Here is a 22,297-nt window from a genome sequence, read left to right on the forward strand (position 1 = left end):
CTCCCACCCCCTCCCAGCCCCGCTTCTGGAGCAGAGAGGCACGTATGGAAGTGCAAAACCCCAGGGCTCGGGCGCTGCACTCACTGCTACAAGGTGCTGGGGCTGGCTGTGGGATGAGGGCTCACCCAGCTCCCTGCCTGCACGGCCCCGAGCGGCCCCGCCATGGAAGAGCTGCTGCCCCTCGTCCTGCTGCTACCTGCACCTCTGTGAGGCCTTCTGCTGGCACAGCTACGGCGGAGGGGAGAGCAATTCTTTTGCATTTGTAGACAGACAACTAAGTCTGCAAAACTTCTCAAAGGTACCCCCAGCCTCTGCTTCAGAAAGCAAAAAGAGCTACCCTGAAATCACCCCTAAGCTAACAGAGCTATGTCCGCAGCAAGGACTTTTATTACTGTTACTATTTCAGCAAAGAAAAAGAAACATCCTCCTTTCCAGCCAGCATAATCACTCTGGAAGGGCTCTGTCAAAGTACAAACCAGGCCTTTGATTCTGCCCTGACCTGACAAACTGTTCTTCAGACGCTTCCTTCAGTCACGTTGGCTCAGCCACATCAGCTTAGCCTCAAACGAGCCCTTCAGTTGTTTTCTTAAAACTTCACAAGTCGCATTTGCCCAACCTGTTGTCATTTAAAGTTTGTGCACATGGAAGGAAAGGACGGTCCACAAGCAGCCCCTGTCAGCTGTCAGCTGGCTCAGCACAGCCCAGGTACAGTAGGGAGAGCTCCTGCTGGGGAAGGAGATGTTAGCACCTATTTGGGGCCGTAACATTTCGTCAGAGCCCAAGGCAGGGCGCAATTTTAACATATTAGCAAAGTAACCCTTATGTCAAAGCCTCTGAAGCAGTTACAAACTTTCCTGCCCTTACCAGATGGCACAAGCAGGGCAGGAACCCCTCTCCTCACACAAACTGCTGCTAAAATGTTGCACAGCGTGTTAAAGCTGACCCAACTGAAACCCATACATTAATCCTGTGTGGGGGTCTCCCATCAATGCAGTACCATCACACCCCGCTGCCCCCAGGCAGGGAACTTCTGCCCCGCAGCCACAAGACAGGCCGGCTCCCAGGCAGCTCACAAAGGAGAAAAAGAGGACAGGGTTTAAAATGCACCGAGGTTTCCTGAGGCAGCTCACTGACAGACTCCGTGCTGAAGGCAGCGGCCCTGGGAAAGCAGAGCAGAGCCCTCTCCTCGCCTGTGACACCAGCTGGCAGGAGTAAATGAGAGAGGAGGAAGGGCAGGGCAGGCCTGAAAGGAGCCCTGGACTTTGCGTCACCTGCAAAACAGAAAGCGGGAAACCGAAGAAAATCGTCTGCGTGCTGACTGCTCAAAGGCACTGCTCATTAGGTCCTGGCTTCTCCTATTATCACTCCTGCACTCGGTGGCCTATTACAGCAACCTCCTTCCAGCCAGGGACCCATGAATAGGAAGCTCTTTGACATGAGTGAATGTTGCCCCTTAATCCAGTAGGGAGTTCATTGCACAGGCGGAGGACTGCCTACAGCGTGCTCCCAGCACCAGCTGGCTAAGGGGATGAGAGCAAGGATCAAAGCCGGGGCGAAGCCGCAGCATCGCGAGCCTGATTTTCAAAACCGCTCGGGCTGGCGAGCCCTCGCCTTCAAAACGTGGGGAGCGGCCAGGTGCTGAACTCACCGAGGATCCGCTCTCAGCTCAGGGTGCTGAACAGTGGGGAAATCTGTCCTCTCTGTGGCTTGCACGCCGTCTCTTCGCTTTAAAGATCAAAGCTGCATCTCCAGAAAAAAAAAGATGTTACAGATCTGAACAGACAGGAAAAAAAAATGATGAAAAATGCAGTGTAACTTCTGAGGAGAACCACTTCATTCAAAGCCACACGCACACCTTGCTTCCTGCTCAGCATGCAGGCACCAGCCTTCCTGAGGTGAGCATGAGCCTGAGGAAAAACATTGTGGCTTGAAATCTGTGTTTTCAAGCTCACACTGAATGATCATTTCGGGAAACACACAGTCAGATGATTCTCTTTACACTAGAACTGATGGGAACTGGAGTAGCAGCGTCAAACTCAGTGAACTTCTGCTATCCTAAAACTTGCTGAGCGAGGTAAACTCAGTCCCTCAAACTTTAATTTTAGCCCTGCATTCACAGTAGGTCTAAAACACGTAAAAGCACCAGAGCAGACAGGATACGAGAGACCTGCCAAAGGAAGGCAGCAGCACAACCCGTCTCTGCAGCGGGGCAGTCAGTGACTGCAGCTCAGCCGCGAGGCGGCCAGAAGGCACCAGCACTGCGGCTCCCCTCTGAGAGCAGGTGAAGCCTCGGTGCTCGCAGAGCTTCTCCCTCACGCACTAGCCCCACAGTTTGGCCAGGAGCTGGTCTGTCCCGCAAGGTTTTATCTTCAGCCCACGGGCTGCCAGAGCTCTGCCTGCAGAGGCTGGCGTGGGAGCTCACTGCAGGCACACGGTGGGGCCCTTCCAGCCCCCCAGAGCCCCCCAGCTCCGGGCTCACACCTTCCCCCAGGACTGCACCTCTGTGCCCCTGGCTACCGAGTCAAACAGCCCCTCGCTTCTGCTCCGTCTCATGCTGCAGCTGTGGGATGCCAGCCCCTGCTTTCCCCTGCGCAGAGCACCTAGTGCAGGCTCCACATCCCAGCTGCATTTACAGCCACCAGCTTCCACCCTCTGGCCTCAGAGGGGTATAAGCAAAGCCAGAGCTGGCCCCAGATTTAACTCAGCCTAAGGGGGAGGGGAGGAATTAAACTCCAAAGGAGTCACCGTTCCCTCCCCGTAATCCACGGCAACATCTGTGGGCATTAAGCCTGGCCCTAAGAGCAACGCTTCCCAACGCTCCCCACACGGCAGGCCCAGCCGGGACTGCTGGGACAAGCCCCCTCACAGGAGGTGTGTGTCTGCATTTCAGGGCCAAACCTGGGCACGAGGAGCTGCGGAGCTGTGGGCCGTGCATCGCCCTGCAACAGCTGAAGGGAGCTGAAGGCAACACCAGGCCACAGAGCCAGGGGACCACCTGTGGGCTTGTGCTTCTCCTGCACCACAGCACCCGGCCATAGGCACAGCCCAAAGCCAGGCAGGGAGCAGGCCGTGATGTGGATGTGACGGAACCGAGAGCAGGAGGAGAAAAGGCTCGGACAGCACTCAGACAAGGGCAGCCCTGCTGCTGTATGGGTCACACACCGTGCCCACAGCCAGCCCCAGAGCAGCCCTTTGGGCACGGTGTGTGTCCTGCAGGGGCAGGGCTGGAGGAGACCTCCAGCAGCACCTGCTGGGACCACCCCGACATCCACCCCCACCCCCACCACTGACCCTGTCCCCGGGCACCACGTCCCAGGGCACCCCCAGGGACGGTGCCCCCACCAACACCCCCCTGGTGGACCCATCCCAGTGCCTGGCTGCTGCCCGAGCAGAGACATCTCCGCGTTCCCACCCTGAGGCCGTTTTTGGCTGGGACGGGGCCGGGCGGGGGGCGGCCGGGGGGTGGCCGTGCCCTCAGCGTGTGACCCGCGGCCGTGCCCGTGTCACCGACACGTGGCCGTGCCCGGTGCGGGCAGCCCCGAGGCTTTGTGCGAGCGGCCCCGCTCAGCCCCGCTCAGCCCCGCTCAGCCCCTGCAGCCCCGCACGGCCCCCAGCCCCCCCCCCCCCCCCCGCCCCACAACGGGGCTGCCCCCGGCCCCCGGCGGCCCCGCAGCTCCCCGCTGCCGCCGGGCCCCGGACCCTGCATGGCAGCGGCTGCCCCCGCCCCGCCGCCGCCCCGGGCCCTGCATGGCGCTGGGCAGCAGCAGCGGCCCCGCCGGGCCCCGGACCCTGCATGGCGCCGCCCCGAGCCCCGCCGCTTCTATGGATGGGGGGGGGGGCGGCCCCGGAACCTGGATGGCGCCGGCGCCGCTCCCCGCCGCGGCCGCCTGTATGGGAAGGGGAGGGGGGGGGGGGAACCCCGGACCCTGCATGGCCCATACCACCGGCCGGGCCGCGGAGGGGTGTGACTTATACAGAGTCCCGGGCCCCCCCCGCACACAATGGCAGCGGCGCCCACATTCTTCCCCCCGGAGGGGCCGGACCCAACCACGGCGCGGCGGGGGCACGGCCCCCTCCCGGCCCGCGGCACCAGGCGGCCGGCGCCGGGCCGTACCACTGCGCCCCCCCCCCCCCACCCAACCCAACCCAACCCAGCCCCGGCCGCCTTCCCTTCGCACCCCCCCCTCTCCTCCCCCCCCCGCCCGGCAGATGGACGCCGCCGCCCGCACTCACCTCGGCATCCGCTGTGGCCATGGCCGGAGCCCCGGAGCGTAGCCCCGCCCCCGCGGCGGCTCCTCGCGCCCCGGCTCCGCCCCTCTCCCCTCGTTCTTCTCAATGGAGGCGCTCCGCCCGGCAGGGCGCATGCGCGGCGCGGCATGGCGGCCCCCAGCGCGGCGCTCGCGCCGTACGGCAACATGGCGGCGCCCATGGGGAGGGGGCCGTACGGCTGGGGGCGGGATGGGGACACGGGACGGGGACGGGACGGGGGGAGTAATGGGGACAGGATGGGGACAGGGACAGGATGGGGACACGGACAGCAATGGGGGTGGGGATGGGGGGAAGGGGACAGGACGGAGGGAGAGCAATTGGGGTGAGATGGGGACAGGATGGGGACACAGGAATGGGGGGAGGACGGGGTGAGACAGGGACAGTGTGGTGACAGGAACAGGAGTGGGATGGGGATGTGGGAGAGGGGGACAGGATGGGGGGACAGTAATTGGGGTGAAATGGGGGCAGGATGGAATGGGGACAGGATGGGGACACGGGCAGGAATGGGGGTAGGATGGAGGCGGGGTGGGATGGGGACAGTGTGGTGACAGGAACGGGGGTGGGATGGGGACAGAGATGGGGACAGGGATGGGAATGGGTGGGATGGAGACAGGCAGCAGCGGGCGTGGGATGGGGACAGGGTAGGATGGGGACACAGGAATGGGGGTAGGATGGGGACAGGGTGAGACAGGGACAGTGTGGTGACAGGAACAGGAGTGGGACGGGGATGTGGGAGAGAGGGACAGGATGGGAGGACAGCAATTGGGGTGAAATGGGGGCAGGATGGAATGGGGATAGGATGGGGACAGGGATGGGAATGGGTGGGATGGAGACAGGCAGCAGCGGGCGTGGGATGGGGACAGGGTGGGATGGGGACAGGATGGGGACAGGATGGGGACAAGGACAGGAACGAGGGTGAGGTGGGGATGGGATGGGGATAGAACAGGACAGGGACAGGGACAGGGGTGTTGATCTCAACCACGCTGGCACCGTCTGGTGGGTGCAGACAGGAGGGGAGCGACGCGGCCGCCCCACAGGTGCCGTGTCCAAGGCGGGGGCTCCAGCGCTGCCAGCGGGTCCCCAGCACACCCCGATCCCCACCAGGGCACGCGGGGACACCTGTCGCCCTCACCCTCGTGAAGATAACGATCCAGGTGGGAACAGAGCGCTCAGCACGGGGGGGGACTTGGGGACACAGCCACAAACCCTGGGCAGCGCAGGGCAGGGCTGAGCGTTACCCAGCTGGGCGCCGAGCACCACCCTCGTTCAGCCGCTAATGAGCGATTCCCAGAGCCAGACACCGGCGTCAGCACCGGGGAGCGGCTCCCTGGGCACCGTGTCCCTTGCCCATGGCGTTTCGGCCGGGTGTCGGGGGTGGCCGTGTCCCCGTGGCCCTGTCCCCTCACGGCCACGTCCCCCCCATGCCTCACACCGGGGCCCGGCCCCCGAGCTCCGCCCGGTGCCGGCCGCTGCTGCCCCCGCCCGGCCGCGAGGCGCCTGCAGAGAGGGGAGCGGCGGGGGGAGCCCGGCCCGGGGGCCTTGCCCGGGGCTGGGGAGGGGGCCCCGAGGCCCTGAGGTGCGAGCGGGGCCCCCAAAGGCCCGGCACAATCCCCCCCCTTCCCCCTCAGGAACGGCAGACGTGGCCTTACAAAAGGAGAATTTTATTTGTTTTCTGCCCTTTACATTCGGTGGTTAAAAACCCCGGGACACAAACACTCCCCCGACAGCGTGGTAAACACGTAAAACCCTTCGTTTGTATTTAAAGGCATGTAATCAGTCGCACAGAGTGTTGGGTTGTACAGAGCCGTCAGAAATGCTGTATAAAAGCCCGAGAGCTGTGAGGAGAACCCAGAGAGCCGGGAACCACAGCCACGGGTGCCGGACAAGGATGGGCACCCGTGTTCAGCATTCGACCCCATCAGTCCTTCCAGGGAGGAGGGATGGGACGTGGTCCTGATGCAGACAGCTGGAAATCTATTAAAATACAGAATTTCTGTATATTTGTATTTCTGTATATCTGTTCTGTATATTAAAACACAGAAATAAAAACCAAACAGCCCCAGAGCACCCTTCATCTTGTGTCTGAGAAAACTTCCTTCCCCAGGCACAAGCAGAAAATATTTTTACAAAACTCCCGAAAGTTCAGCGGAAAGCTAAAAAAGAACCCAGCGTCCACTGAAAAGAACTGGAGGAGGTGTTGAGGCGAAGCCCTTATGGCCCTCCCAGTGCTGGCAGCCCCATGAACTCAGCTCAGGGCCCGGCTCCCTGTTCACCCCGTGAATCGCAGCCCCGGCAGGACGGGAGCCGGCCGAGAGGCTGCAGACAAAGGGAGGCAGCAGAGCTGCAGCGTGCTGGGGGACGCGCCCGCAGCCCGCGGACAGCTTGATGAAGATGGATGGGAGCGGGGCAGAGGCTGCGGCCTCCCCCCGGCCCCACGGCACGCAGGTGGGGAAGCAGCAGCAGGTGCCAAAGCGGAGCTTGGTGGGACACGAGCAGCGAGGAGGAAGCCGCAGCTATGGAGGCTGCACGTGTGGAGAGTGGGACAAGGACAAAGACATGCCGGACAAAAAAAGCAGCAGCAGTAGAAAGGGGGTGATGATATTTTTGGTATTTCCCATTGAATGCTGAGTTTGGAAACAATTATCTCACCAGCTTTGCTCACACCCCGCCATTTCCCCTCCCCATTTTGAACAAGACGAACAAACAATTGCTTTAAAAATTGAGCCAGGAATTCAAATGAATTCCTACATACTAACGTTTTCTACCCAGAGTTGGGTTCAGAACCAGATTTTTTTGGTCTTTATTGTAGAAAAAAGAAATTCCCAACTCCTCTTCAGAAAGAGGAGTCGGGAATGAGGGGCCTACAGGAGCTCCCCATGACTTGAAGAGGTTGAAACCAGAGAGGCTGCAGAGAAGGGGCAGCAGCAAGGCAGAGGACAGGAGGGACAGAGCTCTCACCCCTTCCAGAGGGGCACATACACCCAGCCATTGCTTTTCTGCCCCCAAAAGTACTGCTCAAAGTACTCAGACCCTGAGGACCCTGCTGCCACAGCACCCGGTCACAACTGCGGGTAGCTTTAGGAGGAGGAGGACTCTTCCTCCTGCAGTCCTGAACCATTTCTAAGAGGTCCATGAGACACAAACAAGGCTCTTTACATCAATCTTCAACCCCCGCCACAGGGCTGGGATGGGAATGTTGGAAACCACAGCGCTTTGCCAGTAATTTCTGTGCATTTGCACAAGAGCACAGCACTCACAATGTCAGGGTGCCACCCTAGGGTGCCACCCTCCTGCAGCCCGGCCAGAGCTGGCTCACAGGACTTGGTAGTTTCTCCCTATGGGAGCTACACGTGCCCAGCCCTAGCACCCAAAAGCAGCAGCAGCCCCCAGGGCCTTGCCTGACTCCATCCTGTGCCCTCCAAGCCCGCAGGAACCCCTCCCCAGGGCAGCGTGCCGCCTGCTCCTTGCTTTGCAAAGGGGCCACTACAGAGAGCTAGAGGCACTGAAGGAGCAGCCAGCTGCTGGCAAATATAAGTTAGGTGAGCCAGCTTGGCAGCCAGGCTCGAGGCCCTGCCCATCAGGAATGTTTCTCATGCTAGGCACAGACCACCAGGCAAAGGGGAGAGTCCTAAATAATAAAAGCTGGGCAGAAGCCTGGGTTGAGCAGAGGCCGAACAAGGAGCCTTGTGTATGAGACAGGTCGTGCCTGAGGCTGCTGGCAGGGACAACATCTAGACAACACCTACATGCTTCAGACATGGTATCACCAAGCTCCGTGGGGGTGGGGAGGAGCCTTCCTTTCCATTTTGAGTAAGATTCTTCCCAATGACTTGTTCAGGAGAGGGCACAGGCTGGCAGCGTCCAGCCCTAGCAGCCGGATCTCGGCTGTTCCACCTCCATCCTCCTGAAGGATGAGTCCCCTCTCCCCTTCCTCCCCAGCACTCCACCTCCTCCTGACCTGAACTCTGCTGAGTAAGAGCTGTGGGCCAGCTCGGCAAGCTGCGGCTTCAGGGCACGGTGCTGGGGAACTGCACGCTGCTGCGGGGCAGTGGGGGCTCGCTCCAGAGCTGAGCCCACACGGAGCCAAGCCCCCTCCTCCTGCTGGAGCCAGGCACGCAGCACGGCACCTAGGCTGTTTTCCCAGAGCTGCCTTGGCAGAAGTCACCACCTGCCCGGTGAGAGCAAAAAGCTTGCTTCGTTTTGTAAGAAATCAGCAAGGTGCAGTCCTGGATTTGGCATGAACAGGCAGATGGGTAAGCATCAGAAATGGATGAAAGAGCACAGCAGTTCTCTTCGAATAATTTATTAAATACAGCATTAAAATTTGTATTTATGAATTCAATCATTAAAAACAAAACTTTATCTCATATATATATATATATTTAGGGACAATGACAATCATTCTTTCAACATTGGTGCATGTTGTGCCAGCACTGCTCAGAACGGCACCTTCTCTACACTATCCTTAAAGCAGTTCAACACTTTTAAAATAAAATAAAACGAAATAAAAAGCATTTGCAAAGGAAGAGTGCAAAGCAGGGCTTGTCCCCAGCTGCCTGCCAGGGCTGTGAGGAGGCAGAGGCTGTGGCGCTCACAGCGGGTTTGTTAGATATTGCCTGCCCAGCACGAGGAAGCGTGGGGACCAATTCTCAGAGGTGCCAAAGGTGCAGTCTGCAATTTCAGCCTTGGCTGGATGCCTACAGCTCTGAGCTGAGTATCTGGTTTGTGGTTTCCTCAGCTTGGGCAGTCAATACTAAAAAGCTAGACAACAAGGGGAAAAAAAAAAAAGCACAAAAGAAAAAATGTTGTTTTCAGTACACCAGCTTCTTCCCCTGACCTGCCAGGTCCAGCAGAGGCTGCAAATGAAGCGTAGCAGTCGGTGTTCCCACTCACTCGTTTTTGCATCCTGCTGTGGCTCAAGGTGGCTCAGGAGGCAAGCAGCAAACCAGCACCAGCCCGCAGAGAGCACCGTCCCCAGGCCACGTGCACCAGGGTGGCACCACGGACAGAGAGGCTGCAGGCTGAGCCTTGAGGGAGGCTGATCCCAGAAGGCAGGGCTTCCACGGATGGGGTCCTCGGGCAGACGCAGAGGTAGCATCAGACAGACTTCTGTAACTTGATTGTCGTGTAATTCTGGCCTGCCTAAGGCAGCAGCAGCAGGGATGGAGAGGGTATCCTGCAGGAGCAGGAGATGGGACGTGGGACCTGCCTGGTACTGGTCATCCTCGCAGCAAGCAAGGACGGTCTGTCTCCTGCAGGGCTTCTGAGAAATTACCCTTGCTGAAAAGGCTCCCCGCTGCCAGGGGCTGTTCTCCACTCACCGCTAGCAGGCAGCGGTCCAGCCCACTGCCAGGGGACCAAAGGCTGCCAGTCACTCACCCCACCACACCGGTACAGCAAGGGCTTGTGCTTCTGGCTCTGTAACAGTCCCTGGCCTTCCAAACCTGTTTACTCCAAGAAACCTGTTTCAGCTACGCTTGAGACCCACGAGGACAGGGAGGGAGGGCTGCCTAAAGCATTTCCGGAGAGCACATGGCCCACGAAAGGAAGTTCACACAGCCCTGCCTGCAACCTACAGTGGAGACGTGCCAAGTCAGGAGCATTTCAGATAAGGCATCGCAGGTGCTTTGATAGTAAAGCAGTTAGTGTCGACTACAGTACTTGAAACACAGGCTGCTGCAGAGGGCATCCCTGGGGCAAAAGCACTTCTCCAGCACCTGATGCAGCAGGAGATGGTTCAGACCTCTCCTATACAAACACACATACACACAGACGGGCTGCTCTGGCTGCCCTTTTGTTTGTTTTTTCCCCTCCCAAGAAAGTGACTCAAAAAGCCCAGGCTGGGATGTGCCATTTACCCTGCCAAGCAGCCACAGAGATAAAAAGACGCCTTGTGCTGTACCAGACTTTGCAGTAGGCCGGTGAACCATCGCGCCAGCGGGACGCGAAGCAGGGGAGGCTAGTTGCCGTTGCTGATGCTGGAGTTGGCACTGCTGCAGCTCTGCTCGTAGGATGGAGGCGCCTCTGCAGGGGAAAGACAGAGTAAGAGTGGTTATAGTGGGAGTTTGGGAGGCTCCCTGCACCCCGCTCTGTGTAACTCAGTGCTGAGCAAAGCAAGCTGCTGACACATGCACGCAAGCGATCTCTCCAGGACCCCATAGCCTGCCCCACGAGTGACATGTCCGAGCATCTCTTGTTAGCCCAGAGCTAACAGACGGGTTTCTTTGGCCAGGACCATGCCACGCCGCTGTTCTCTGCCACCTCAGGCAAGCACCACTCGAGGAATGCAGCCTGCTGGGATTTCCCCAAGCTTTTCTGTCCTGGACAGTCTCTCAGCGCCCGCCCCCACAGCTTCTGTCTCCAGACCAGATGCAGGCCCACTCCAAGGCAGACATAAGATTTCAGTTACATCACTTTCCTGGCTCTGCTCCTGCCAGCCTCGCCACAAGCCAAGAAGTTTTTATATCTGTGGGAGGCTGAAAGCTCATTTCAGAACAGGGAGATCCTCTCACGCTGAGCCTAGGGCAGCATGAGCATAGACGTGGGAACGGACAGCTGGCTGTCACAGCCATGGGAGGGGACGCCTCTGGAGAAGGCAGGCAGAGAGATCTCACGATCCCCTCTGAGTTCAGCCCCACCGGGCTGACATTCCCATGCTCCAACCTCTTCAGCTAGCAAAGAGACTCTCGTCACAGCAGACATTTGCTATCGCACCGCCAGCCTGTTCAGGCCCCAGGAGCAGGATGCTCACCGTACGGGTAGCCCCACGTGCTGTACTCTGGAGGCAAAATGAGAGAGCTGGCAGTGGGCACGGGCACCACGTTTCCCTCGGCGTAGTAAGGGACGGTGGCTCCCGTCGAGAGGCAGAGCGTGGGGTGGTTCGGGGAGCCCGTCTGCTCAGAGTCCGCTTCCTGGAAGCTCAGTCCTGGGGCGTAGCTGAATGGCTGCTGCTGGGAATGGCTTTTGGTGGGGATCAAGACATTGTCCATGGGGTGATAGCCGCTGGCAGCCTCCTCCTCCTCCGGGGGGGCGCTGGGGACCACTGCGGATGGTAGGTGCTGCACAGATCGGGAGGGGCTCAGAGGGACCCTGTTCACTGCGATGTTACCGATATAGATGGGAAGGGTGACTGAAACCTCTGGTGACTTGAGGGAAACCTGGAAAAGAAGGAAAAACAGTGGCATCCTCTGTTGTACATAGCACAGTCAGCCTCACCTGACAAAGCCTCCCCCACCCCACACATCTGCTGAGCTCAAGCAGCCGAGCTTGATGCAGAAGGGAGCACAGTAACACAAGGACAGCCTCACCCATAGGCACTGACCAGCAAAACGAGTCACACCAAGTTCCTCAGCAGAGCTGCATCTCCCCCGACACGCACAGGGTCCCCCCCAGCCCAAGAACTTCTTTACTGAAAGGGTTGTGAGGCATTGGGATGGGCTGCCCTGGGAAGTGGCTGAGTCACCATCCCTGGAGGTCTTTAAAAGACGTTTAGATGTAGAGCTGAGTGATATGGTTTAGTGGAGGACTGGTTAGTGTTAGGTCAGAGATTGGACTCAGTGATCTTGGAGGTCTCTTCCAACCTAGATGATTCTGTGATCCTGCCAGAGCATCAGGGTGCTCACCTGGATGTAGTAGTCGATGTGTATGAGGCTACAGCCCTGCAAAATGGACTGGGGCAGTGCTGGGACGAGGATCTGTTCCTTCCATTCTGCGTGTTTCCAGGCTTTCACTCCTGAGCCTTCCACCTCCGCGATGGTCCTCAGGTCGTAAATCCAGCGCTTGGATTTGTAAGCCACTTTCTGCGCAGACAGAATTAAACACAGCTAGCAGGAGGACTGCAGATGTTCTTCTGTCTCCCACAAGTGCAAGGCAGGACACAAAACCACCCAGCTGCTTTGTCAAATCAGCAGGAGTACAAACCTAACGTGCATGTCACAGGGCAGGATAACCCACTGTTACATAGTGGGCTGAGTCGGTATAAGCACGATGTGTCCTACCACCTCCTTCCCCAGGAAGAGGGAGAGAAACAAAGCTAACCAGAGGGCTGCACTCCTCACTGCCGCCTCTCAGCTACATGCAAAGAGATGTGCACTGTGGTGAGACCTGCACCAGCCTCACAGCAGCCTCAGGGAGGTGGAGTACAGCCCAGCTGAGGGATCATCCTTTCAGCTTACCTGGAGCAGGCTGGCCACCACAGCCCCGGTGTCCCGGCCCGATTTGTTCTCGATGTCTGTGCGGAGCTGGATCACCTGCCCCACGATGTACCCTTTCAGATCGGAGGTGGCGGTCAGGATAACATTGCCACTTTTCACAAGCTTGTAGTTGAACTTCTTGGTGACCGACATCGTGTTGGGCTGCTGCAGAACGACAGAGACAGAGATGATGACCCAAGGGAGTCAGAACACCTCCAGGAAAACGCTCAGATTCAAAACAAGCAGGCAGAAATATTGGTCTAAGAGGCCACGAAGAACCACTGACACAGCACTGCCACAGACAACAGGTCTCACTCCTCCATCCCCCCAGTCGTGCTGTCCTATCAGCGTCTCTTCCCTTCGGAAAAAGTTCCCCAAACTCAGGTTTCTACAAGTAGGTACTGGTCCTAAAATGCTCTTGGCAGACATCTCACTCAGCATGCTGAAAATTCACCTACATCTTCCAAAGTAATGTGTGGAGGAGCCAGAAATCACAGAGGGCAGGGACAGAAAGCAAGACAGGATAAATCAGGAGCAGAAGCCCTCATCCTGTTCTTGCACAGCAGGACGTGCAGTCAGAGAGGTGCCCAACCACACAGTTATTCCCACTCTTCACACGTGGCAGGGACGAGCACTGAAGCCTTGCTCTTACCTCGATATCAGGGATGTCATTCAAGTTGAGAGGGCAGAGGACATAGAAGATCTTGTTGCACTTGTAGTCCTTGGAGAAGCGCGGTGTGTCTATCACAGCTTTCACCTGATGGAGGACCTTGCCAAAAGGGCCTTCAAATGATGTAGGAGCAGAGGCTGGAGTCGAGAGAGAGAAAAAGAAAAGGCGTTGTGAGACTGAGTCAAGCCACGCATTGACAAACTTGAAACAACTTTCCTCTTCACCTCAAGAGTCCTGCAAGTATCTCAGAGCAGAATTCCCAAAAAAGGGCTGAACACGTGGGTCACCCAGTGACTGTGCTGTGATCTCCTTGCAGGAGGCACCCCCACACCACAGCAGAACGTGCTGCGGGCAGGACAGACGGCCAGGAGCCCCCCTGAGAGCCCGCAGAGATGCTCGGATGTGTCAGAATCCAGCACATCTGGGCCTCGCCGCCAGCCCCCCTCTGCCAGGCAGCCCAGGGCTCAGCACAGCTCCCGAGGCGGGCAGAGCCATGGCTCACACAGCAGAGCCTTCAGCTGGTCGTCTGCATCGTACCTGGCAGCAGGAACTGGAAGGAAAAGTTGTGCTCCCCAGCTGAAAGGACTCCTGTGGGAAACAAGAGGAAGAGGTAAGGGGCAGGTCATCACCTTGGAAGGGCATTTCTGGAGCACGAGCTTCTGGTGACAGAGGCCACTGCCAGGGGAATGCCACACAACTCCTTCAGCTGCCTTCACCCCACCAACACCACCACGCTCACCCTCCAGGCCCAGCAAGCAGCTCCCCCGCTGCCACCCACCTCCCCTGGGGTCAGGAGAGGTCCCCATTCCCAACGAGTTCTAGGGTAAGACACTCTGGAAATAAAGTCAGCTGGGGCACAGCCGAAGGGATGCTGGTGCAAGAGAACGCTTCCCGGGGTAGTGAGCCCCAGCCTGCTGCCAGGGCACGGAGAGGGGATGCTGAGTCATAGAATCATAGAATCATAGAATATCCTGAGTTGGAAGGGACCCTTAAGGATCATCAAGTCCAACTCTTGACACCGCACAGGTCTACCCAAAAGTTCAGACCATGTGACTAAGTGCACAGTCCAATCTCTTCTTAAATTCAGACAGGCTCGGTGCAGTGACCACTTCCCTGGGGAGCCTGTTCCAGTGTGCAACCACCCTCTCTGTGAAGAACCCCCTCCTGACGTCCAGCCTAAATTTCCCCTGCCTCAGCTTAACCCCGTTCCCGCGGGTCCTGTCACTGGTGTTAATGGAGAAAAGGTCTCCTGCCTCTCGACACCCCCTTACGAGGAAGTTGTAGACTGTGATGAGGTCTCCTCAGCCTCCTCTTCTCCAGGCTGAACAGGCCCAGTGACCTCAGCCGTTCCTCGTACGTCTTCCCCTCAAGGCCTTTCACCATCTTCGTAGCCCTCCTCTGGACACTCTCCAACAGTTTCATGTCCTTTTTATACTGTGGTGCCCAGAGCTGCACACAGTACTCGAGGTGAGGCCGCACAGCGCAGAGTAGAGCGGGACAATCACCTCCCTTGACCTACTAGCGATGCCGTGCTTGATGCACCCCAGGACACGGTTGGCCCTCCTGGCTGCCAGGGCACACTGCTGGCTCATATTCAACTTGCTGTCTACCACGACCCCCAGATCCCTCTCTTCTAGGCTGCTCTCCAGCGTCTCATCGCCCAGTCTGTACGTGCAGCCAGGGTTTCCCCGTCCCAGGTGCAGGACCTGGCACTTGCTCTTATTGAACTTCATGCGGTTGGTGATCGCCCAGCTCTCCAACCTGTCCAGATCCCTCTGTAAGGCCTTTACGCCCTCATTTGAGTCCACAACTCCTCCAAGTTTGGTGTCATCAGCAAACTTGCTCAAAATACCCTCTATTCCTACATCCAGATCGTTTATAAAAATATTGAAAAGTACCGGCCCTAAAATGGAGCCCTGAGGGACCCCACTGGTGACCGCCCGCCAGCCTGACACAGCCCCATTTACCATAACCCTTTGGGCCCTGCCCGTTAGCCAATTGCTCACCCATCGTATGATGTTTTTATTTAGCTGTATGGTGGACATTTTGTCCAGTAGGATCCTATGGGAAACCGTGTCAAAAGCCTTGCTGAAGTCCAAAAAAATCACATCAGCTGGTTTCCCTTGGTCCACCATATGGGTGATCTTATCATAAAAGGAAATCAGGTTAGTTAGGCAGGACCTACCCTTCACAAACCCATGCTGGCTGGGACCAATGACTGCTTTGTCCCCCAGGTGTGCCTCAATAAGTCCGAGAACCATCTTCTCCATGATTTTACCAGGCACTGACGTGAGACTGACAGGCCTGTAATTGCTAGGGTCTTCTTTCTGACCCTTCTTGAAAATCGGCACAACATTTGCCAGCTTCCAGTCTACCGGGACCTCTCCAAATTCCCAGGATCGTTGAAAAATAATTGAGAGAGGTTCCGCGATGACATCCGCCAGCTCTTTCAGCACCCAGGGATGAATCCCATCCGGACCCATGGACTTGTAGGGATCCAGGTGGAGTAGCAAATCCCGCACACGTTCAGGGTCGGTTGGGAGTTTGTCATCCCCACCGTCCCGGTCCTCCAGAGTCCTTCCCTTGGGCAGAGCCATGCCATGGTGTGGGTGCCAAGCCTGATGGAGAACTCACCCCCAGTCCCAGCTTTGACCCCCCCCCTGTCCAGAGGAGACCCCTGCTGTCCTTGCAGAGCCACACACTGGCAGCAAGAGGCCAGGCAGGCTGAGTGGGGAGAGGAGCCTGCGAGCAAACCGAGGCCGTGAATTCCCCCCCGCGGCACCGAGCGCTTCGGGGAGGGCTGCGGGCTCCCAGCCCCTGGCTGCAGCCCAGCGCTGGAAGCTCAAACCTCAGCGCTGGTTTTCTTCAGCGATCTCACTCCCCAACAGCAGCCTCGAGGGCACAGAGCAGAGCCAAAACGCAGCTAAAACCACAGCTACAACGCCAGGATCCCCCAACCCACCCTCCCCAGCTGGATCCCACACCCCTCCCAGGACAGCAGTGACCCCAAACCGAGCCCACAGCGTGACCTGGCAGCATCGGGCAGCTCCCCAGGCCGCCTGCCATCAGACAGGCACCGAGACGCAGCGGGTTTTCCACGTTTGTTGGCTGTGTGTACACACCAGAGGGTTTGCTTCCAGCTTGGCACAGCACCAACACAGCCGGGCTGGGGCTGCTGCCGAGGGAGCCGAGGAGAGGCGAGAGGTGGCCGTGCAGGATGGAAGGGGGGGCTTGCTCATTCCCCTCACCCCACCACAACACTCTCCTGGTGATTCCTCTCCCGGTTCCCCAGACAGAAGCTGAATGGAGGCTGAATGCAGCGTGCCGGCTTGTCACAAGGTGGAGGCAGAAAGCAACTCAACGCCTGCGCTGCCTCCAGCCACCCCGGGCTCCTGCTCCCTGCTGGGGAGAGTCTGCCTGGGTGAAAGGCAGCAGTGTGGGAGCCTGGTGCCTTCACTGATTATAGGGTAAAGCCTTGCTAACTAACCCGGTGCTTGGTCACTGGCCCAAGATTTTGTGGGGCTCCATGCAAAGCTGTGGCCTCACAGCCAGGTCCTTGCTCTCTGCACGCCCCAGGACATGATTTCAGCCTGGCTCCTGCCCAGCCCACAGCCACCAAACAGAGCCGGGCTGGAAGCGAACCTGCCAGCCCTTCGTGCCCTCAGTTTCCAGTTTTAAATGTCCTTAAAATTGCGTGGGACAAGAGATGAAGCCTGCCCCGTGCAGCACCAGGCAGGGGCACGCTGCCAGGCCCAAGCCACTCGCAGGGGATGCGGCTGGGCTCGGGGAGCCACCAGCACTTGGTGGTACCGATACCATTGCCCAGACCCCAAACACATCACCCGAGCAGAGCTCATCACAGAGCACCCAGACCAAACCCGAGCACCAGCATTAACTGAGAGCTGCAGCGAGCCAGGGAAACGCCACGAGCCCTGCTCTCAGCTCCGTTAAGCAGGGAGATGCTGCAGGCAATTGGCAGCAGCCCTGGTTTTCAGGCCTGAGCCTTTCCTCACACACCCTCCTTCCCCTGCCACCCCAACAGCCTGGAGCAGCCCCGTGCCAGCCCTGAGAGCCGCCGTGCCCAGCTAACGAAGGGCTGGGTGCTCACAGTGCCCCAGCTCCCCCCAAACACCCACGTTTCTTGCCCGTAGTGAGAGCGTGGGGGCCGCTGGAGCAGGTGGGCTGTGAGCACCAGCCCGGGCACCTGCAGCCGCATCCAGGAGCCTGCACAGCGGGACGAGCACAGCACCTCAGGGCCAGAGCCATTCCTGGGACAAGGGAGAAAAAAAATAGAAGAAAAACAGAAGATCCTGACCAAACGAGAGGCTCCCACGAAAGCACGGGTGTGTTCGGGCACCTGACAGAGCAGCAGGGCTGCCGGGAAGCCCGGCTCCTGCGGGACAGGGGCAGGCATCTGGCAGCAGCCCCACGCTGAGCTGCTCCCGGGGCTCCTGCTCGCCTCTGCTGGAAGGGATCCCCCCGGCACGGGCACAGAGGTAGCTCCGTGCCTGCCTCGCCCGGGATCACAGAGCCATTTCAGGATTTGGCCACGTGTCGGGAGGCTTTGGCAGTGGGGAAGCCGGCGACCCCAGTGCACAGACCCCCTGTACTGGGGCAAGGAGGGGACAGCTACCCCTGGGCTCCCCAGCTGGCAGCTCTGCCTCACAGGCTGTGCTCCCAGCCCAAACGCTGGCACTGCTGGTTACAAAGGGGACAATCTGCAGCTGCCCCTGTCCCGGTCACCCTGTGGGCACAGGCTGGGCACGGGCTGACCTTGCCCCAGCCACCGCAGTTCTCTCACCTGGAAATTGGCACCAGAAGCCACCCTGGCACCCTGCGAGGGACACGCAGCGCTTGCCCTCGCTCTGGCACAGGTTGGAGGCAGCACGGCCAGGCTGTCCTCGTGCACCACGGCCCCACAGTGGCAGTGGGACACCCAGGCTGGATTCAGAACAGAGACCGCTGCTGGCAGCTGAGAGAAGTCCAAAGGTTTCCTCTGGTGGCTGTCCCAGCATGCAGACACTGCCTCAGCCCTTTGGGAAGGCAGAGCTGCCTCGGGAGCAGGGTCTTCCCTAAGGACACGCTCCAGTGAGGGACCGGGGTGGCCCTGGCAGTACACAGCACGCCCCAGAGCTCCTGAGCAGCTTTTAAATGCACAAAGCCAGGGGAAAGGGCCGTGCAGGCCACCCCAGCCTGGCTCAGCCATTACCTCACCCTTCCCTGAAGCTCAAACAAAGGCCACTGTGTATTCAGGCACACAAGCTTTTCCTGAAGTTTACATTTACGTACAGCTAAAAATACCTTGAGAAAGTCATTAGGCAGCGGAGGCAGCTGGATTAGCAGGGCTCTGCCACGGGGCTGTACCTTTCCTCCCGATAGGAGCTGAGCCAGGGGGCTCGGCTGCTCCCGTGCTGGAAACATCCTCCCTAAAAATTCCTGGAGAGAAAGGAGCTGCGGCCCCGACAGCCTGCCACAGCTGGGAAAACAACAAACCCGGAGTAGCGGGGACACGCTAACGGCACGGAGAGCACAGGAAGACCTTGGAGATTTCCCTTCTTGCTTCTGCTGCCAGCGGGGATTTGTCAGGCCGCAGAGGGACTCTCCCTTTCTCCGCCCCGCTGGTCCCCTGCCACGTTTGGACAGGGGCTGTTTGCTCGTCGGGAGGAGGGCAGGGAGGGCTTGGTCCATGGTGTGCAGAAGGGAAACTCATCAATCCGCAGCAAGCCCTCCCCTGGGTGCCCAGGAGGTGCCTGGGGTGCAGCTGGGCTCTCCCTGTGCCGTGGAGGGATGGAGGTTCACAGGCTCTCCCCAGGGCCACGCAGCACTCCCGTGCAAAGCTCAAGCTGAGCGTGGTCCCGAGCCAGCCCCGGAGCTGGGTGCACCCACAGACAGGGCTGGACGGACCCACCAAGGTCTGCCCGTGCTCCCTGCAAGCCAGCACGCTGCCTCCATCCTGCTCAAGGCACGGGCACTGAGAAAACAGGACACTATTGTGACTGTGGGAGGGGGAGAAACCACAGCCTGCCGGTATTTGCACTGCTGAACAAGTGATCGGGGCCGGGCCCCCCCTGCTACAGCTCAGGTGCGCCCGGTGCTGACAGCAATGAGGGCGAGGGCAGCGCCGTGCCCCGTGCCGTGCAGGGAGAAGTGGCAGCAGCCAAGGCTGGGGTGCAGGAACAAGGAAACCAGCGCTCCACGGGTTTTTCTGCAGTTTTCCCACTGGCAGCTCACACGGGCAAGCTGCTCTTACCCTACAGGTGGAGCCAGACCTGCCTGGGCCACGGGTTCAAACCAGCACAGAGACATTGGCCAAACGCCTCCTGCCAGCTCTGTCCCACAGCCCCAGCAATTCCACCCCAATTCCCTGCAGGGGCCAGGAGCTCCACGCCTCGCAGCACCTCTTGCACCTCCGCAGCAGCCTGCCTGCTTCCCAGCAGGGTGACTGCCACCGGGACAAAGCCAGCGGGGCACGGAGCTGGAGAGAAGCCAGCAGAGGGCAGGGAGATGCCTCGGCCACCAACACACACACACACAGCCTCAGTCAAGCCTTGTTACTCACCCCCACGAAATCCCACGCTCCGATGCACTGGGAGAGACAGCCCAGACGTCTGAGCACGCAGGAGCCTGCGGGGCCAGACAGCTGGAGCGGCAGCACAGGGTACAACACACCTCAACCCGCCTCGCCAGGCTTCGTCTGCAGCTCAACAAGGGCTAAAAGCATGAATACCTGCTGCATCGCTCCCTCTGCTCCCCGTGGAGGAGGGTGCGACCTGCTCCGTAGCTGTGACCAGGAGGTAGGGGTCCTCCACCTGGGTGCAGGAGCCAGCTCCTGCCCCGACCCCCAGCTCCCAGCTGGCACCAGGGGCCAGCAGCCGCTGCTGCTCCAGAGCCCCGACGAGCTGAGCTTTTGGCCTGCCCGAATCTCTTGGTTCTGGTAACAGAGGAACAGCAGGCCCGGCCATATGGCAATTCCTCTCTGGCTACTCACTGAGTGATGCATTAACGCTGCTGGCCAAGGCACGCAGCACGGGCTGGTGCCTGGTGCCCCCGTTCCCCTGCCCGTGCCGATGCGAGCCCCTGCTGCCAGCCCCCCGACACCCCAAAACAAGGAGAGCTCAGCTGGTGGCAGTGCTGCAGACGCACAGCTTGGGATCCCTCCTGAAGCTGTCGGGGTTGGTGTCCAGGTGGGGGCTGGGAGAGGCACAGGTCGGTGTCTGATATTTTGGAGCACAGCAGAAGGCAGCCCCGTGCCACGCAACAGCAGGCGGGGCCCTGCAGCCCGCCAGCACCCCACACAGCCCTGCCCTCCTCGCCTCTCCTCGCAGCCTCACACTGCAAACGAGGCGTGCACGAGACCAGGGCTCCTCTTGCTCTCAGAGGCATCAGCCGGGAAGCATTAATCCCGCCTGTGCCAGGGCGCTCCGGGCAACGCGGGGCCAGCGCAGCATTAGCACGAGGACTCCAACTCGGTCTCCGGCGGATTAAGCTAATACACGGGATTACAAACCTCAAAGGAGGGTAAACGCACACATCTGCTGGCAGCGGCCCTGCAGCAGTGCCTCGGAGGGAACAGCCCTGACTGCCAGCACAGCCAGACCTGCAGGTGAAGGGCTCGGCGTTGGGTTCAGCCCCTGGTGGGCAGAGCGAGAGTGTGTGCAGCTCCAGGCTCCCCTTCCAAGCTGCACCGTGCTCACGCCAGGTCTGTGTGCAAGCAAACACGCAGCAGGAAGAACCTCCGGTGCTCCCACGTGGCTGGTGCTGCCGAGAGCAACCTTACTGTAAGGCAGGAGGGGCACACACAGGAAGAAGACACACCGGAGCGCCCAGCAGTGTGGCTGCAGTGAAGGCTCTGCTGCTTACAGAGCCCTGGATCAGCAGTTTTCGGTGACATTTGCAAAGAATTAGTAGGATCTGGCAGCACGGCGACGCTGCAGAAATTTCTGAGGATTAACAGTGATCTATTGAGGCAAGAAACTGGGAAGTGCTGAGAAAGCTGCTGCGACCCACGGCGACTGCAGCTCTTTCCACGTGGTTTTCCTGGGCTGAAGGTGCTGTTACTGCCCCGCAGCCACAGCACAGCACGAGCATAAGCTGGCACCAGCGAGTCCTTACGGCTCCTCACAGCCCGTCCTACTTGCACGGTGACTCCTGAGAACAGACCAAGCACCCTACGTTGCACCCTTCAGTGCCTGCTCACTGCAGTCATGACGATTTTTAATTCAGCTGGCACAGGATCGTCACCCTGTGCCTGCGGAGGTGGCGAGCCAGGCCAGCAGAGAACCACCCAGGGAAGAAGCGATGCGCAGCTGCCTCCTTTTAGCACTTTGTGCAAGAAATATGCCAGCAGAGGAAGCAGGTGGAGCAGCCAGGAATTCCCCGCAGTGCCTGCTAGCTAGCTAACAAGCTGCCAAAAGTAAGGTCAGCTGGAAATTACAGCCGGCTCTCTGCATGCATTCAGCTCAGGTACAAGGAGGATTACAAGAAGAAGGAAAACACGACCTTTGCACACAGGGGGCAGGCTGTGCGCGCAGTCACACACAGGGTGGCCGAGGAGCACAGCTCCGTGCAGGTCCAGGCATGGGGACCTGCTCCCTCTGGGCTGAACGAGGCCAGAGCTGCCGCAGGGGAGGGGAGAGCAGCGCGAGTGCTCCGCAGAGCTGAATTACTCCATTATATCGGGGCAGGAGAAACACCCCTCTGTCTATGAGCAGCGGGGACAAGCGCTGCTATTTTGTACTCGCTGCCACTGGTGCACCCGATCTGCGCTGCTGACACCCAGAGCAACCCAGCACCGAGCGCCTGCCATCACCGCATCTTTGGTTTTCCTCCTCTTGAGATGACGACCTGGGACACACCAGTGAGCCAGGGTCTGCATCGAACACCCAGACCAAGTGGGAAAGGCAAATCCTCCCCACCGGGAGGCAAATACCGAGTGCCCCTGTGTGTGAGTGAGCTCCCAGCGCTGCCCCATGCCCTGCAGCACACCGAGCAGGAGGCCCCTGCCTACAGCTTCTGAGTAAGAAGCCCGAGGTCACTGAACTGCTGGACTGCGTGGTATTGCCAGGGCTACAGCACGGACCCTGTGCAATCCCCAGCCCTGACTCCTGCTGCCAGCCCGGCTGGGGGCTGCCCGCAAACGCGGGGCTGAGACACTTGAGTGGGGACG

General features: G+C 59.3%; 2 protein-coding genes across 3 annotated transcripts in view; both read right to left on the minus strand.

Annotated features, from left to right (window-relative positions):
- EHMT1 (euchromatic histone lysine methyltransferase 1) overlaps positions 1–4,277 on the minus strand; it is a 112,899-nt gene extending 108,622 nt beyond the window's left edge. Inside the window, exon 1 of one of the 2 annotated variants that reach the window (XM_032200115.1) lies at positions 4,234–4,277. In XM_032200115.1, coding sequence (XP_032056006.1) covers positions 4,234–4,254 — 21 coding nt within the window. In that variant the 5' untranslated portion in view covers positions 4,255–4,277. Of the gene's footprint in view, positions 1–1,648; positions 1,764–4,233 lie in introns of those variants that run through there. The other variant, XM_032200119.1, reaches the window with a different exon arrangement.
- Positions 4,278–6,601: 2,324 nt separating this feature from the next.
- The window catches only part of ARRDC1 (arrestin domain containing 1), a 32,518-nt gene continuing 16,822 nt past the window's right edge, over positions 6,602–22,297 (minus strand). The window contains exons 3-8 of the mRNA XM_032200375.1: positions 13,669–13,719; positions 13,114–13,268; positions 12,444–12,626; positions 11,892–12,068; positions 11,021–11,426; positions 6,602–10,293 (exon numbers count right to left, since the gene is read on the minus strand). Of these exons, the coding sequence (XP_032056266.1) occupies positions 10,229–10,293; positions 11,021–11,426; positions 11,892–12,068; positions 12,444–12,626; positions 13,114–13,268; positions 13,669–13,719 (1,037 nt within the window). The 3' untranslated portion in view covers positions 6,602–10,228. The remainder of the gene's footprint in view (positions 10,294–11,020; positions 11,427–11,891; positions 12,069–12,443; positions 12,627–13,113; positions 13,269–13,668; positions 13,720–22,297) is intronic.

The sequence above is a fragment of the Aythya fuligula genome, chromosome 19, assembly GCF_009819795.1.
Source record: "Aythya fuligula isolate bAytFul2 chromosome 19, bAytFul2.pri, whole genome shotgun sequence".
NCBI lineage: Eukaryota > Metazoa > Chordata > Aves > Anseriformes > Anatidae > Aythya > Aythya fuligula.